Source organism: Pocillopora verrucosa, chromosome 4 (assembly GCF_036669915.1).
Source record: "Pocillopora verrucosa isolate sample1 chromosome 4, ASM3666991v2, whole genome shotgun sequence".
NCBI classification, from domain to species: Eukaryota; Metazoa; Cnidaria; class Anthozoa; order Scleractinia; family Pocilloporidae; genus Pocillopora; species Pocillopora verrucosa.
Window position 1 is genome coordinate 18749168 of NC_089315.1, and position 14671 is coordinate 18763838.

Here is a 14671-nt window from a genome sequence, read left to right on the forward strand (position 1 = left end):
ATTTCTCTTAAGCTGCATTTACCAAAGAGACTTGAGTGTTGTAGTAAGCGCTATGCAAATAGAAAGGTCGAAATTTAACGACGCTCTCTGAAAAAAGAAGGTAAGATATTTTTTCTCTTAAAAGCATTTTTTTTTATTACATCTCTTTCCCTAGCAAGGGAAAGGAACCCCATGAGGTGATCTTTCGCTTGACCTATTGGTTCAGTACCCAGATTTGGTCCCCAAGAATTCTACATCTCACGCTAGTCAAAGTTACGTGTGTTTAACTTGTCTTTTTTACATTATTTACCGCATTTTACATTTATTCTTAAAGTAAATATTAAATAAAGAACAAGATATATTGAAATTTATGAAATACAAGAACGACACGATAAACTTCAATTCGATATAAATGTCCTATGCATTGAATTTACCTTAGAATTAACTTGAAGCTATTTAAATCCTTGGCGACGACGGAAAAAGATGATTTTACTTGCTTGGTAAAAATTTAAATAACTATGAAAACAACGCATTGAGCTTTTACTTGCTGTAACAACCTATCAGTGCACTTTATCAGGCAAGTCTCACGTTTCTGTTTGTTCTTTTGCAAATGAATTTGAAGGCGAGTTTTTTATTATACGATCCTTGTTATCTTTGTTATGTATTTTCAATCATCTGTTATAGCTTTTGAGAATGAACTCAATGGGAGTTTCTCAATAAAACTTCATTTCCTGCGTATGGACAATGGATATGATAAAAAGCAATTTTTACTTTGAACGCAAATATGTTAATAAGCGGCAAAAGAGGATTCGATATACTGCAGTTGTAAAGCTGTTGTCACAGTAAGCTCTTCATGCAAACGGATTTCGAGTTGGATGGTCAGAAATCTCAAGTGCACTTTGGAGTTTACTTAAGCGCTATATACGAAAAGCCAACCTGAACGCGAGAGACAAAAATCAGGTAACATAGTATTTGTGAGTCGCATAATTTGAGAACCCTATTTTTTTTTTTTTCAAAAAGTGTTTAAATCAACACCAGATAATCATACAGTGGATCAACTGAAATGGATTACCTCTCACACGGTTTTAATCTTAGTCATTAATGTCACTGACTCTTAAACGTGTTTTACTTCGCAATTTAGGGTCGAAAATTCAACGCCTTTTTGATATTTCTATATAAGATCCTTATGATGTATAATCAGTCCTAGAATATTTGACTAGGCGCGATTTTTTAAATTCTGCTGGCATTTTTTTCCTTGGACGTCTTCTAAGCGTTAAATTCCTTGTAAAGTACACACACTTTCTTCTTTAGAAACATAAAATCAATAACCTTGAGGAAAGGCTAGTGTATATTAATTTGAATTCTGAGAAGGAATTAACTGTTATAATTCTACCGAAGGAAGTCCTGATTTCAAGTAAACAGCACTCCGTGTACGTGTCAAAAGTTCTCTTCCAGCACATGTATTTCGATTCATACTCATACAGCAGTTCTGAGAATGGAGGGAGAGCTAGAGAGGAGTCATAATGACTCGATCGAACAGAAATTATCTACAAGATGAGCGCTGATAATTTTTGATAACTTGCAAACTAAGATGATCTCGATTGTTAAACCTTTGTATTGCTTCATTGTCTCCGAGTTGAGGTTGGAGGGAAGGGTGAACGCATTAGAAGAAATCAGATTTTCGATAGGTGAGAAAATTTTGTCATTTCACCTTGTGGAAGTATTAATTGCCTGACGATTCTCGCAGAAGAAAAAAAAAAAAGTCAAATTTGCGGGATGAGTTTCGGGGAACAACAAAGACGCCATCTTCTACGCGTGCTCTTTGCAAATGTGAAATATTACTCTGAGTGGTTACTAGTGGGAAAAGTTATTTGTAACAGCGGCTCTTCTACAAGTTTTATACGAACGCGAACCATACATAGCTGCCATGAGTTGGATCGGGCTCACTTTAACCACTTCATGGTTTTTCCATTTATTTTTTATTTTCTTTTCATACCATCACCTGAGCACTAAAAAAAAAAAAAAAAAAAAAAAAAAAAACAGAGTTAATGGCCGTCCTTAGGAAAAAAGGTGTTAGCGCTCAACAAGGCTGTAAATTCCATATCACAAGGTTAACTCTTAAATATACTTATTGTATCAAGCAGAACTTTCTTACCTTGCAGTTAAAAGCAGCGAAAGTCCTGTGCTTGCACTTTGTAAGGGCTTAAAACGTTACTGATCAATAATCTGAGGGTGTAGTTGGTCGTTGGCCTGTTAGAGAAAGGCTGTAAATATTTCCGGCTTTCTTCCGCTGTGTTGCATGTTACACCCTTTAAGTGCCAAGAGGAACTGATCACGAGATTGACTTGTTTCTAAACACCGGCAAAGAACACATGATTTCTTTTTTACTTCAAAGTTCATAAGTATAAAGTGTTACATAAGGGGAAGAAAGTGATTATAATGATTAATACTAATAATTAGCACTAACAATTTTTCAAACCCTTGCTATATTGAAACTGACTCGAAAAATTTTTTGAGGCCTCTAAGCGACCGAGGCGCACAAGGTATAATTTTTGTAACTTGAAATCACAAATGAAAATCGTCTTTTCTGGCACCTATTGTTTTCTTTTAGATGCCACCCCTTATAGTTCGGCGGCTCTTTTTGACTCAAATCGTGACACAAAACAAAACTCCACCTAAAACGCCCATCTGCGGGACGTTATCGATTAAAACAATTATAATCAACTATTGATCAGCTTTTTGTCGTATGCCACAGAGGCGAGCCCCAAGTAATTAAGCACCTTCAGCCTTTTATTTATATATTTTCTCTGATTGACATCACATGTAAAATAATGTTTTTCATTGCGTTTCACTTCTTTCTTTTATTTAGATTTTGTTTTCTGAATAATCAACCCGGCAAAGCGATTATGTTTTTGCGATCTTCTTTAATTTCGTTGATGAACGTCTGGCGCCAGATTAAACCTTAATTGGAGAAAAGTTTAAGATTCACGTCTTGGTAATTGTTGCTCTCATTCAAATAACGTGTCATCTCTGAAGGCTAGAACGCGTGTTTTACTCTGTTGTCAATGAAGTAGAATTGCACTTCAGATTAGAAGTAAGTTTAAGTTGCAACGTTTTGACAGTCATCTGCTACTGCTTGCCTTTCAGTTGATTTAGAGCACTGGTTTTTAAAAGAAGAATAGATTGTGAATTTTGGAGAAATGTCACTAGTACTGAAAATTGCCGGTGATAACGAAAGGCTGAGGTGTTGAGAAAAAACCTAGAGCGTTAGGCTATAAACATGTGCTTATTTTACATGAGCTCATGAAAAATAAACACAAACAAAAATCCGAATGCAGACATTAGAGTGTGCAAAATGAATTCTTGCACCTGGTAGACATAGAGAAAAACTAGCCCTTTGTAGAACGATCAAAACCTATTTATCTGATGGAAATGCAAATGAACCCTGGTGCCTTCTTGTAAAAGGCCGTTTTATTAGGAAATCACACTCAATTACACTTTCGCATGCTCATTGTCAATATTATCCGTCTCTGCAAACGAGATATTACATTTGGATTTGAAAAAAAGTCGCTGAAGCTCACTCAAAGTGGAATACTGTCCAGATCTTGTTTCCAATCGGTTTATCTTTTCGAGCCTGAAACACAAGAAATACAACTCATTAAAAACTAAAAATTGCAGACAACATTCTCATTCGCTGTTTCATTATTTCTTTCCTCGCGTTTTCGTCAAATGTACATAACATCTGTTTCTTGAATCTCGATACATCTTGGCATGACTGACACAAATGAAAACAAATTTTGATTTAACGGTGGTGAGCGGACTAGAAATTTAAGATGATAAATGGCCTCTTAAATTTTGTGTTTGGGACCACTTTACGCCGAGTGAAAGAGTATTTTTAAAATAAGCAAAAGGCAAGTAGTATTGGGCGTTCTTTTTTTGGCTTAATTATTGTAATTATGACATTCCAGGCATAGGTTAATATGGACTGGACCATTGGACCATTGCAAAAATTGGACTATTTTTGGACCATTTTTTGGACCATTTCTTTAACCCTCTTTTGGACCTTTTTATGAACCAATTTTTAGACCATTTTATCGGGGGGAGTCAAACCATTAATACTTAGGGAGGGGTGGGATGTAGTCTATAAATACTCAGAGAGGGGTAGTAAGCAGACAGCGAGGGGTGGAGGACGAACTATTAGTACGCGAGGAGGGCTGGGCGGTTGTTGTATTAGCAAATAAATGTAAATTTTGTTTTTTGTCGTCCGATAAGATCAATGACAGAAGGAAGATAGCTAAATTTAATGATCTATCGTATACACAAAGGGAAACGTGAAGCAACTGATGGATGATTCACGCTAACCGTGAGTATCATTTAGCACTGGCAGTTGAGGATCGAAAACGGGCGATATCTTCGATAACAATTTAGTCTAGCGTTTGGGTGCCAGTTTTGCATTCGCATGACAGAAAAATATGGAAACACTACGGCCCAGCGCAAAAATTTGACAAAAATATTCAGTCGAAAAACCGCTCAAAATAAGTAACATGATCCTAGGAAAATTCCATTAATCAGTAGCATTTACTAATAAAACAAACTCCCACCCCTCCTTGCGTATTGATAGTTTGTCCTTCACCCCCCTCAGTGACAACAATCTGCTTACCGCACCTCCTTGAGTACTGATAGATTGCATCCCGCCCCTCCCTTAGTGCCAACGGTCTGCCTTCCCCCGGAAAAATTGTCCTTAAAAAATGGTCCAAAATAAAGGTCCAAAAATTGGTCCAAAAAATGGTCCAAAAAATAGTCCAAAAAATGGTCCAAGGATCCAATGGTCCAATCCTTATTTTACCCTATGCCATACTTTTGCATGCATTGCAAGTAATCTTAGTTTGGTTTGTGAGCACCTATCATTAGTTACATTTGAAATAAGTCATTATTTTTTTCCTTACTAATTAACTTTTCGTAAGTCATCAGGTTAATCAGTGACAATTGCGGCTTTAGAATTGTGAGCAATTGTTCATGGTTTAAGTGTAAATTCATTCTCTTTATCAACACTTTATGGGTTTAATCAATTAAGAAAACAAAAAAAAAAATCTGAATGGACCACAAGCAACCTCTAAGGGGCCGAATGCAGATAACATTACAGTTAGGATATTTTTCTATTTGTCAGTTGGCCGAAGAAAAGACCCTCGCTATACACAGTCATTTTTAACAATGAGTATAAGGTTTCGAGTCGCGCATGATGAGTTGCTTCTTCCCACCAAAATAGGGAACTTATATTCAGTCACTTAAGACAAGAAAGACATTGAGATGATTATATATACACATACCTTTGTTTGCTGTGAGAGCTTCAAATGCAAAGGCATTTCCGATTTATTGCTCTCAAGCATACTTTCATTATTTACACAACTGTCAATTAGGTTAAATACTACAATGCTACTCGGGGGAGGTACTCCTTGTGATTCCTGTTTGGCCTGTGCTGCCCGGGTCTCTAACATTTCTGACTTGACCTCTTTACTCCATAATATACTCATTATACCCTCAGTATCACTTTCCACTGCACTGTGCGATTACCACCTCCTCCCCCTTTCTTGGGGAAAACACTGAAACACTTACGTTTATTGGCACTTCAGTCTTTTAACTGAACGTATGTCTAACTGGTATAACATGCTTCGCTCTCTTAGTATTTGGATGCAGAGGTTTTCAAGGCCAAGAAATCAATTGAAAGGGAAGACAGAAGGCAAAGATATTTGAATGGCGCAGCGGAACTCTGTACAAGTTATTATGACAAATGCCTCCTTCGAAGACAACGAAACAGGAGAGCACAACAAGACGGTGGTGTTTTTTTCATTTTTAGGTTTAATGTCAATTTTCATTGTTGCTATCAACTGCTTCGTCGTGTTCTTGGTTTGGAAAAAAAAGGTTCTTCGTACACCGGCGAACATTCTTTTAACAAGCCTTGCATGCGCCGATTTCTTTTCAGGATCTTGTGCAATTCCACTGATCATAGCCTGCCAGCTTTTGGAAACACGTCATTCGTGGAGTGGACCCCTTTGCCTGAGCATGGATCTTATAAGCAGAATGTTGTCAATATCCTCCATTCTTCACTTACTAGTTATCGCTGTAGAGAGGTACGTCGTTATCGTACGCCATGTTAAACCAGACGACTTTGTCAGCTGCAAGAAATACGCTGTCATCGTGTCTGCTTTGTGGCTTATTCCTTTATCTGCGTCTTTCATACAACTAACGTGGATTCATATCAAAGATGGCGTCCCACAGTTGCGAGGTATCTCGAAATCCGAAATCATTTACGACCTTGTTTGCATCTTCGGATTCGTCGTTTTTCCTTTGACGATCATTGTTATCGCTTACAGCAAAGTTTTTTCTGTTTTGCGAAGGCACGCTAAAGAAATAGACAAACAGACAGCCCTTTTTATGACATCTTCCAGGAATCAAGGTCATAAACTAAAGGAAAAGCGAGCCACATTTATCTACGCATCAATGATCGTCTTTTACGTAATTGGGTGGTTTCCTTACTTTCTACTATCTTTGTCTTATGACCTGGGTGTTGAGGAAGTGCTCACTATCCCCTATTGGACTGATACTCTTTTCATGTTTTTAAGATTTCTGAGTCCGCTGGTCAATCCTTTATTATACACATTCTTTAAACAGGATTTCAAAGATGTGATTTTTTCTATGAGAGGGGGATCTAAAGCGCACGCTGACACACTGTTGGAGAACTCTTCCCAGTTTGATACGATTCAGTTGCGATATCTGGGAGATTCAGCGACATCAAGTGAACCTCTGTGAATAAAATGGTGGGTAAATATTTTCGCAAATGCATGTCGAGGTTTTCGTTTATCTTGAAGGTACGGTAAACTGAAAGTAAGATAAAAACCAAACAATTTGTTGCAAAGAATCTTAGGCTGTACTTCTGGCATCTTTTATTGAGAGTACGAAGTACAAAAAAAAAATCAGTAACAAATACGTTTCAGAATTTCTGTGTTAATCATGATTAAGCAAATTTCACTTATCAAAACACCTTCTAGTAAAGACTTTTGAATGATTATATGGTTTTCTTCCCCTTTTTGTTGGTGCCAGACTGTAGATTGTAGTTTGAGATATAAGAGGCCGTCACCTTTGGCACAATTAACTCTGCTTTCCAGATTGTCTTAGATAATGCCCTCTAAGCCATTGGGACAATTACGTGAAAGTCATGCCAAATAATAATTTATGATCGAACACGATTGTCAACGTAGAATCGCGTATTTGTGCGGAAATCGGATCGTTTCGATTAACTGGGAACCAGGTTCCAGAAACAGTCAGTTTAAGAATTTCCTTGAAACACTTTCGTTACGATGTATTTTCAGGTGCTTTGATTGTTATGCCATCCCACTATGGTGAACTTAGCGCGTATATAGAACTAATTCAACTTTGTAATTTGTGCCATGAGCTAAAGCCGACGGTAGTCATGATTGACGAAATAACTGAACCAAACTGCAGCTGGATATTGACACTTTTTAATTTTGACACGGGTTAAAAATAATGCTTTTGTAAAACGTATGAAGCATAAGGAGTAAAGGCTTCAATCTTTGCCCTTCTTAATAAACGATAGGCTATTAGACTGAACCTGATCGGCCTACATACCACTGACAAGGAGCAAACAGTGACCCTGGGCTCGAGATTGGATATTCAATGGCTCTTAAAAAGATGGGCAGTTCAGACTGCATATGGCTACTGATATAGCAGAAGTTTTTATAGCATTGAAAAGAACCTGGGGTTGTATGATGATGCTAGAAGGTAGTGCTGCAGAAGATTTGTCTCGCATACAAAACAGAAAATCTGCCGCATCCCACATACTTATGAGAGCCCTGTTCCACAAGAGAAAGAAGATTCAAGAATACAGTGAATAATTGACACTCAACCACTAATTAAATGGTAACACATAATAATATTAACGATAACAACGTAACAAAGATAATAATGATGATGATGACAAAAGTAATAGTAATGATAGATTATAGGGGCTAGCTCAAAAACCTCACTGTTCCTCCATCGGTCTATCCTTAGGCTTCAATAATGATTAGGCTAGCCTTCTTTTAATTTTGATCTGCCTGTTAATTATAAACCATTTTCTCATTTCATTGCAATTCCACTTTTGTGAAACTTTTGTTCATTCAACAAGGCATTCTGCGTTGTAGAATATTCCGCCATTCCGCTATTCCATCATTCCATCATTCCATCATTCAACCATTCTACCATTCTACCATTCTCCCTTTCCACCATCCCACCATTTCACCATTCCACCATTCTACCATTCCACCATTCTACCATTCCACCATTCTACCATTCTACCATTCTACCATTCCACCATTCTACCATTCCACCATTCTACCATTCCACCATTCTACCAATCCACCACTCTACCATTCCACCATTCTACCATTCCACCATTCTACCATTCCACCATTCTACCATTCCACCATTCTACCATTCCACCATTCTACCATTCCACCATTCCACCATTCCACCATTCTACCATTCTACCATTCTACCATTCTACCATTCTACCATTCTACCATTCTACCATTCTACCATTCTACCATTCCACCTTTCTACCATTCCACCATTCTACTATTCCACCATTCTACCATTCCATTGTTTCATGCTTCGCAAATTTATCGGCTCTACTAAGCATTTGTCGCTGATTAAAACGGTAAAATGATCTCTTTTCGAATAAATTGAAATTTTCCTTCAAAGTTTCCACGATGTGTAGATCATACCAATTTAGATATTTCTGCAAGGAAATAGCCTTTTTTTCAATAACGTGCAAGAGACGCCACAGTGGAATTATTTTGAAATGTTTATCATCTATCGTAGTGTCACGGTTGGAACTGGAAACATTACACCTTCAGATCTACTGGAAATAATTCGCTGATTAAAGCGGTAAAATTCTCTGTCTTTAAGGAAAAAATTTTTCCTCTTAATATTCATGATACGCCGATCACTCCTTGTAGATATTTCTGCAAGGTAAAACTTTCTTTTTTCACGCGCCATTCTTAAATGATTGTGAGATGTTTATCGTCTTCTGTAGTACACTACGAGACAAACAATAAGAAGCACCGAAAAATAGTGTGATTACCTGCTAATACTCCGTGTAACAATCGAAGCGATTCGAAGAAATCGTCACCAAACGCTGAACGACCGAAGATGTTCCGAAACAAACAAAAGCCAAGAGCGAAGAATATCGTGTAAAACTCGGCAGACTTCGTTGTGGACGAAAAGGTTGTTCGTATTTTATCGTTACTCTCAATCACCAAACAGTATAACAAGCACGCGAGACGCCATTTTGAAATGTCACTAGATGTTCGAATCACGTCTCTTTTGTTAAAACCTCAAAATATTCTTAATCTGTGCCATGTGATGGCCTTAAATCTATTGACAATCGATTGGACGTACCTCATGCTGATATCGAATCGTTAAAAGAGGGAAAAATCAACCTAACCTAACATTTTCATATCTGCGATTCGCAGCCACCGTTTGGTCACGTCACGAACGCGTGACCGTGACGTGACCAAACGTTTCGGTAACGCATTGCGTGATAAGACTATGCTAGAAATATAAGTCATCGTTCTGAATGAAACAAAAATTGCGAGGGCCTTTACAAAAGTGCAAGGGTTTTTGAATCACAATTGTTGATATCTACAGTCGTTTAAACGTTTCTTTTAAGTACACTTTATTAACGTTTTCATTTAAATAAACATTGTACATTCATACAAAACTGGGAAATTTTTTAAATAAAAAAAATGTGCAATTCAAATAGCTTTTCTTCTTCAACAGTCTTAAAATCTCATATTGTCAAGCGCAGTCACATCATTCGAATTAAATAATGATGGAATTCGATGGAGCCATGAATCATTCATTCAAAGGAGTACGTTCTCTTCATCGCGGAGACTTACGTCAACAAATCCGTCTCTCTACTGCGTTTTTAAAAAACCCCTTCATATTGCTCTATCATAAATTAAAGATGCTTAAGTTTTGAAATAAGCGAAAAATGTCATTATCAAATATATTTTCAGTTTCTTAAAATACAAAATCCAACTAGAAAATTTCTTATACCTGGTTTCTGAAACCGTATGTACAACGATCGATTAAGATCATTTTCAGCATCTTTGCTCTATTAAGAACCTTTTCAGCCTTTTTTTCAAATCAGAAGTTAATTTAATTTTATTCAGAGGCTTGGAAAATCCCTTAACTTTCATTATTGAACATTACTTAAAAATTTTCGGCTTTTGTAGTAATTGTACCACACACTACATACTAAATAGTTTTTATTGTTAGATTAATGCTGCATTCGGCAGCCTGTTCTAGACGTTCAGTTAGTAAAACGATGCGCGTTGAAAAGACCGTGCGATAGAGGCGAAGGAGTAAAACCAAGAAGGCTTGGGACGGGTTGCGACTCGACCCAAAATTCCCTCGTTTTCGCTCTATTATTGCGCTGTTTATTACTTCGCCCCGTGTTACTAACTGAACCCCTGAAAAGAGTATGGAAGCTATTTTCTTAACAACTAGTGGACTTCATCATACTACAACAACTATTGAATACTGTTCCAGTTATCACTAGTTTCGGTGAGCGGGCAATTTTGTTCCCTTCACTTTTGGATGTTTCCCTGTGGGATACAACATTTATGTAGAGACGATTACTTTGAATGGTGTGAATGCAAATTTTGTTATAAATAGCTTGGCTTGAGTTGTGCTCCTCCTACGAGGGGACGGGAACCCAATTAGCCTCGTAACTAGTCAGTTAAACAAGTAGGTAGTCATTGAATCAGGACGACTTCTTCCTTTCTGGTCTGCGGCTCCGTAAGAGAAATGATGGGCTGACAAACGACCGACTGCGGGCTCCGTCGATGAACTGAACGGTGACCACCAGGCGGAACTGGTTACGTCTCTCCGCATCTACAGTGGAAAGCTTGTAAACTGGTGTACCTTTTTCAGACATGTAAACTGAATCGAGATCAACGGAAAGGTATTGCTGAGAAAAATAAACAGATAAAAAAAGCATTTAGACGGAATAAATCGAAGAGCTCGTGCGATTGTTGTTCTATCTTTTTTCTTTAGGCATCAATTTTTTTTACCTTATTGACATTTTGCGAGCCCATTTTAACCTTCAACGGCACCTTGCCAGTGACGTCACCACAGAGAGTTGTTGCCATTGGCGTTCGCTCCACCTGAACTTCAATGTTTCCAATTTGTGCATCAGCCGTCACCATTATGCGGACTTTTCCGTCTGTCAGTCGTTGCCTTGATTTACGGTTTATACGACTTTGGACTTTCTCATACTCCTAAAAAGAGGAATAACAAAAGCAATAATGATTAGAAAAATTAATTCTTACGAAGGAAAAAAAAAAAGATTAAACCTGGCGGTCTCTGATGGGGAGTGTTGTATGTTGTAATCTCGTTATCACTTTTGATGGGTTGCGGTAAGGCATTTCCTTTATTTAAAGTGACCAAGTGGCCTTGATTTGTCGCTTGGGGGGGTGGGAGGATTTTTTTCCCTTTTTTGGGGGGGGGGGAGATCATGTAGTATTCAGGTGGATTGTAAGGGGGATCATGATCAGTCGTCGTCTACAGAGTATATGAGTGGGAACAATAGAAAATTGACAATCTATCTACTGCCAGTGGAGGGGGGGGGGGGGGGGGGGGGGAGAGCGGGGGCGGTGGCGGTCACACGAATATTACAGAGATTTATGGGGAGATCAGGTAAATTAATATCGTGACACAACCAAATCCCCCTCCCCCTCCCCCTCCCCCTCCCCCTCGCAAACACGGCGATAAATGACTGGTCCAGAGGAGAGAGCCTTTCATCAGAGAGAAATTGTTGTTATCATTTCGAGAATATCTATCAACATTTTCTACTGACCTTTTTGAGACCCAGAAAATGAACTTTAACTTCTACCTCCCTGGTTATGAACAGTGGTTTAAAGTATGTGTTCCTGATCGGAACTACGGCGTCGTCTTCATCTTCATCTTCCTTGATGCATTGGGGCCTTACCAGCATGTCTTCCTGATTCAATTCTACTTTTGTTTTACTCAGTGGAAATTTGAGAAAATCTTCCGATTCATCACACAGTCCCCATTCTGTAGATAGAGTAGGAAAAGAATAGCGGCCGTTTAGTACTGAACAGCGTCTGACCTACTTTCATATTGAGCTTGTTAAAAATTGTTGCAGCAGGGGTTGATTGTATGGGGCAACTTACGCAGGGAATGAGGGATTGCGATTGTCACTCCAGCCACAAGGTAAGGGTTGAGTGCAGATAGTTTTCACTGATATTAGAGGATTAAAAGTTTTTTTGTACCCACGCCTAAGGAAGAACATTTTCTTATATCGCTGTTGTTCACCTTAGGTTTTATTCAGCGTATGGGCGTAGCCTCGAGGATCAATTGCACCCTCAGCGAATAGGGAAACTTATCTTAAAAATAAAGAAATAAAATCGTGGTAATTTTTAGGCTATCCATGATTGTCTTTAAAATTTTCATTACCTTTTAAGGTTTTTTATTTTATGTACGGTCATTTAACGAATACCTCGGGCCCTAATAGATCGGAAAGTATTAGCGGACGTATAAGCCTCGCGTCGCCCGCCTAGCATCGTAGCTCTTTCGGTCTGCCAATTATCCAGGAAAACCATGATCATCGTGTGTAATCTAGACTTTTCATTAAAATAGCCGAATCCCGGCTTGTTGTTCCTGGACCTGGGAAGTATTAAAAAATGAAGATCGAAAACCAAACCGTAGACCAGGAAGTAAGGGCCTTTACTTCCTTATTATAGAATGATGTTCTAGTTTTTTCTAATTAAATCGCTTTTAATTTTCTGATCTGTTGCAAGCTGAAAGTTTTTTTTTTTGACATAACGGTCATTTTGCTAGCCACAAATTATTGCTCAGGATATTTAGTCGAGTCGTGCGCATTACTTCACATCTGACTGACACGTGACCTTAAGTGGTGTAGCCAATCACAACCTGCCAACGATGTTGAAAGCAATGACCACCGACTCTTCTGTGATCACCAAGGCCTTTTTTCTTTATTTATGGATTAGGCAAGGAAATAAACAGTACAGATCAAAAGGGAAGATTTTTTTCTTATTTGTAACTTTTTTCAAATTTTATGAGACATTCTTCTGTAAGGAAAAAAAAAAAAAGAATTTATTTAAAGATTTTCTCTGAAGACTAATTTTTTGATCAGTTATTTAGACGAAAGCAATTTTTTTTTTGCCTCCAAGCCGCAGCTGCGATAAACAAGACTGTTGCCAGGCAACCACATCAAGAGTTTACTTCTATTGCCCGTTGTGCTGCAGCCGCGTTGTACGTCACCTTACTTTATCATTTTGTTCTATTTATTTTTTATTCCACCTATAAATTCTCAAGTATTATCTTAAATTACTATTCCCTGTTTTTGAATCTATTAAAATGGCATATCACAATTTTACATTACCTTTGTTGACAGTGTACCTTGGGAAGCCCCCTCAATCAAAAATACGGAAAACATGAAAGAAAGAACAGGATTTGACATTTACGTACCTTCCAGGTAGTCGCCGTCCGCTAAAAGATATCTTAGCCAGTCATGATTGCAATTTAAGTCTTCCTCCATATCCATTATGTTTAGATAAGCAGCTATTCTTGATCTGTTCCAAGACTTAAGCCGAGCTGACGTCCTTACGTCTTGACTGCGAGAAGTGCACTGAATCAACGTGCCTCTGAGTTTGAGCCATGTACTTCAATTTTACTTCCGCTATGCTAATAACGCGAGACACGTGCAGACACGCGGAAGCGTCTAAAATATTGTCCAATTACAGTTCACCGAGTATTTCTGCTGTTACCGAGCTGTCTATGGAAGCACGTAGAAGATTTTCTGTGTTTTTCGCGATCACCGTTCTGCCCTGTTAATTAATCTTTGTTATTCACCAGAGATGCTGCTAGGGAAGTGAATGTTTGGTCCATTTAGTGGGACAACATTTGTGCGTGTTATTTATCCGCCAAAGCGAACAGAAAGCCCTAACGCTTTCACCCAGTTTTCGAAATGATTTCCATTAAAAACTGAAGTTTTTCAGGCTTCTAATTTTTCGAGCTTTGATTATTTTTGGCGGGCAAATATTTTTAAACCACAGAAAACGTGACTTCGCATTCACCCCCGCCACCACTATCAATCATAACATCTCACGGCTTGTCTGAATTCGATCACATGCTTCGAGTGTTTAGTCTACTCTTTCGAGTTTTTATTTGGCAAGTTTCACCGAGCACACACTGGCCTGCAAATATATTCCTATCGGAGTGAAACGAAATATTTTTTTTGATGTGTTAATTTTTGACACATGTTTATCGAATATTAGCACGCGGCCTGATGATTTTGAACATTTGTGTCGGTTTTAAAAGGCTACAAAAGCCATAAGGTTGTATTTACGAACTGGTGAGAAACATCTGACCGGAAGCCGTCGCAGCTTTTGTCTTTTGTGACTATGCAAATTAGTTGTTGTTATGATGTAAAGTATGCTTTGTTCTTACGAGACGAAAATAAATTTCTTTTGTATTTTTTTCAAAATCGCAAGAAAAAACTTTCAATTTCTCTAAATTTGACGCATGGGTTCTAGTATTTTAGAAATACACTCCGGTCGAAAGTCGGCTCGGTTTAAACGTGTAG

At 38.1% G+C, this 14671-nt stretch overlaps 2 protein-coding genes across 4 annotated transcripts; one reads left to right on the forward strand and one right to left on the reverse strand.

Moving 5' to 3' along the window:
- LOC131778128 (histamine H2 receptor-like) lies at positions 1 to 9755 on the forward strand. Of its 3 annotated transcripts, none has more exons than XM_059094509.2 (3): positions 1 to 100; positions 5661 to 6794; positions 7347 to 9755. In XM_059094509.2, the coding sequence occupies exon 2, from the start codon at positions 5731 to 5733 to the stop codon at positions 6784 to 6786; it is 1056 nt and encodes a 351-aa protein (XP_058950492.2). In that variant the 5' UTR covers positions 1 to 100; positions 5661 to 5730; the 3' UTR covers positions 6787 to 6794; positions 7347 to 9755. The 3 variants fall into 3 exon arrangements, with proteins under 3 accessions (XP_058950492.2, XP_058950493.2, XP_066022057.1); XM_059094510.2 differs by having other exon boundaries at positions 7592 to 9755; XM_066165960.1 differs by having other exon boundaries at positions 5661 to 9755.
- An 834-nt stretch (positions 9756 to 10589) lies between these two features.
- Positions 10590 to 13784, reverse strand: LOC131778101 (uncharacterized). Its single transcript, XM_066165962.1, has 4 exons — positions 13555 to 13784; positions 11900 to 12117; positions 11115 to 11321; positions 10590 to 11011 (listed from the first exon to the last, which is right to left on the reverse strand). Exons 1-4 carry the CDS (start codon positions 13628 to 13630, stop codon positions 10805 to 10807), a joined length of 708 nt encoding a protein of 235 aa, XP_066022059.1. The 5' UTR covers positions 13631 to 13784; the 3' UTR covers positions 10590 to 10804.
- Between the last annotated feature and the right edge of the window lie 887 nt (positions 13785 to 14671).

What these genes read in the sequence shown, in the direction of transcription:
- LOC131778128 (XM_066165960.1), top strand. Translation starts at nt 5,731, where the DNA reads ATGGCGCAGCGGAACTCTGTACAAGTTATTATGACAAATGCCTCCTTC.
- LOC131778101 (XM_066165962.1), bottom strand. Translation starts at nt 13,630, where the DNA reads ATGGATATGGAGGAAGACTTAAATTGCAATCATGACTGGCTAAGATAT. An exon ending in GGACGGCGACTACCTGGAAG is followed by an intron (nt 12,118 to 13,554) that starts GTACGTAAATGT and finishes CTCTATCTACAG; the next exon opens with AATGGGGACTGTGTGATGAA. An exon ending in GCTCGCAAAATGTCAATAAG is followed by an intron (nt 11,012 to 11,114) that starts GTAAAAAAAATT and finishes TATTTTTCTCAG; the next exon opens with CAATACCTTTCCGTTGATCT.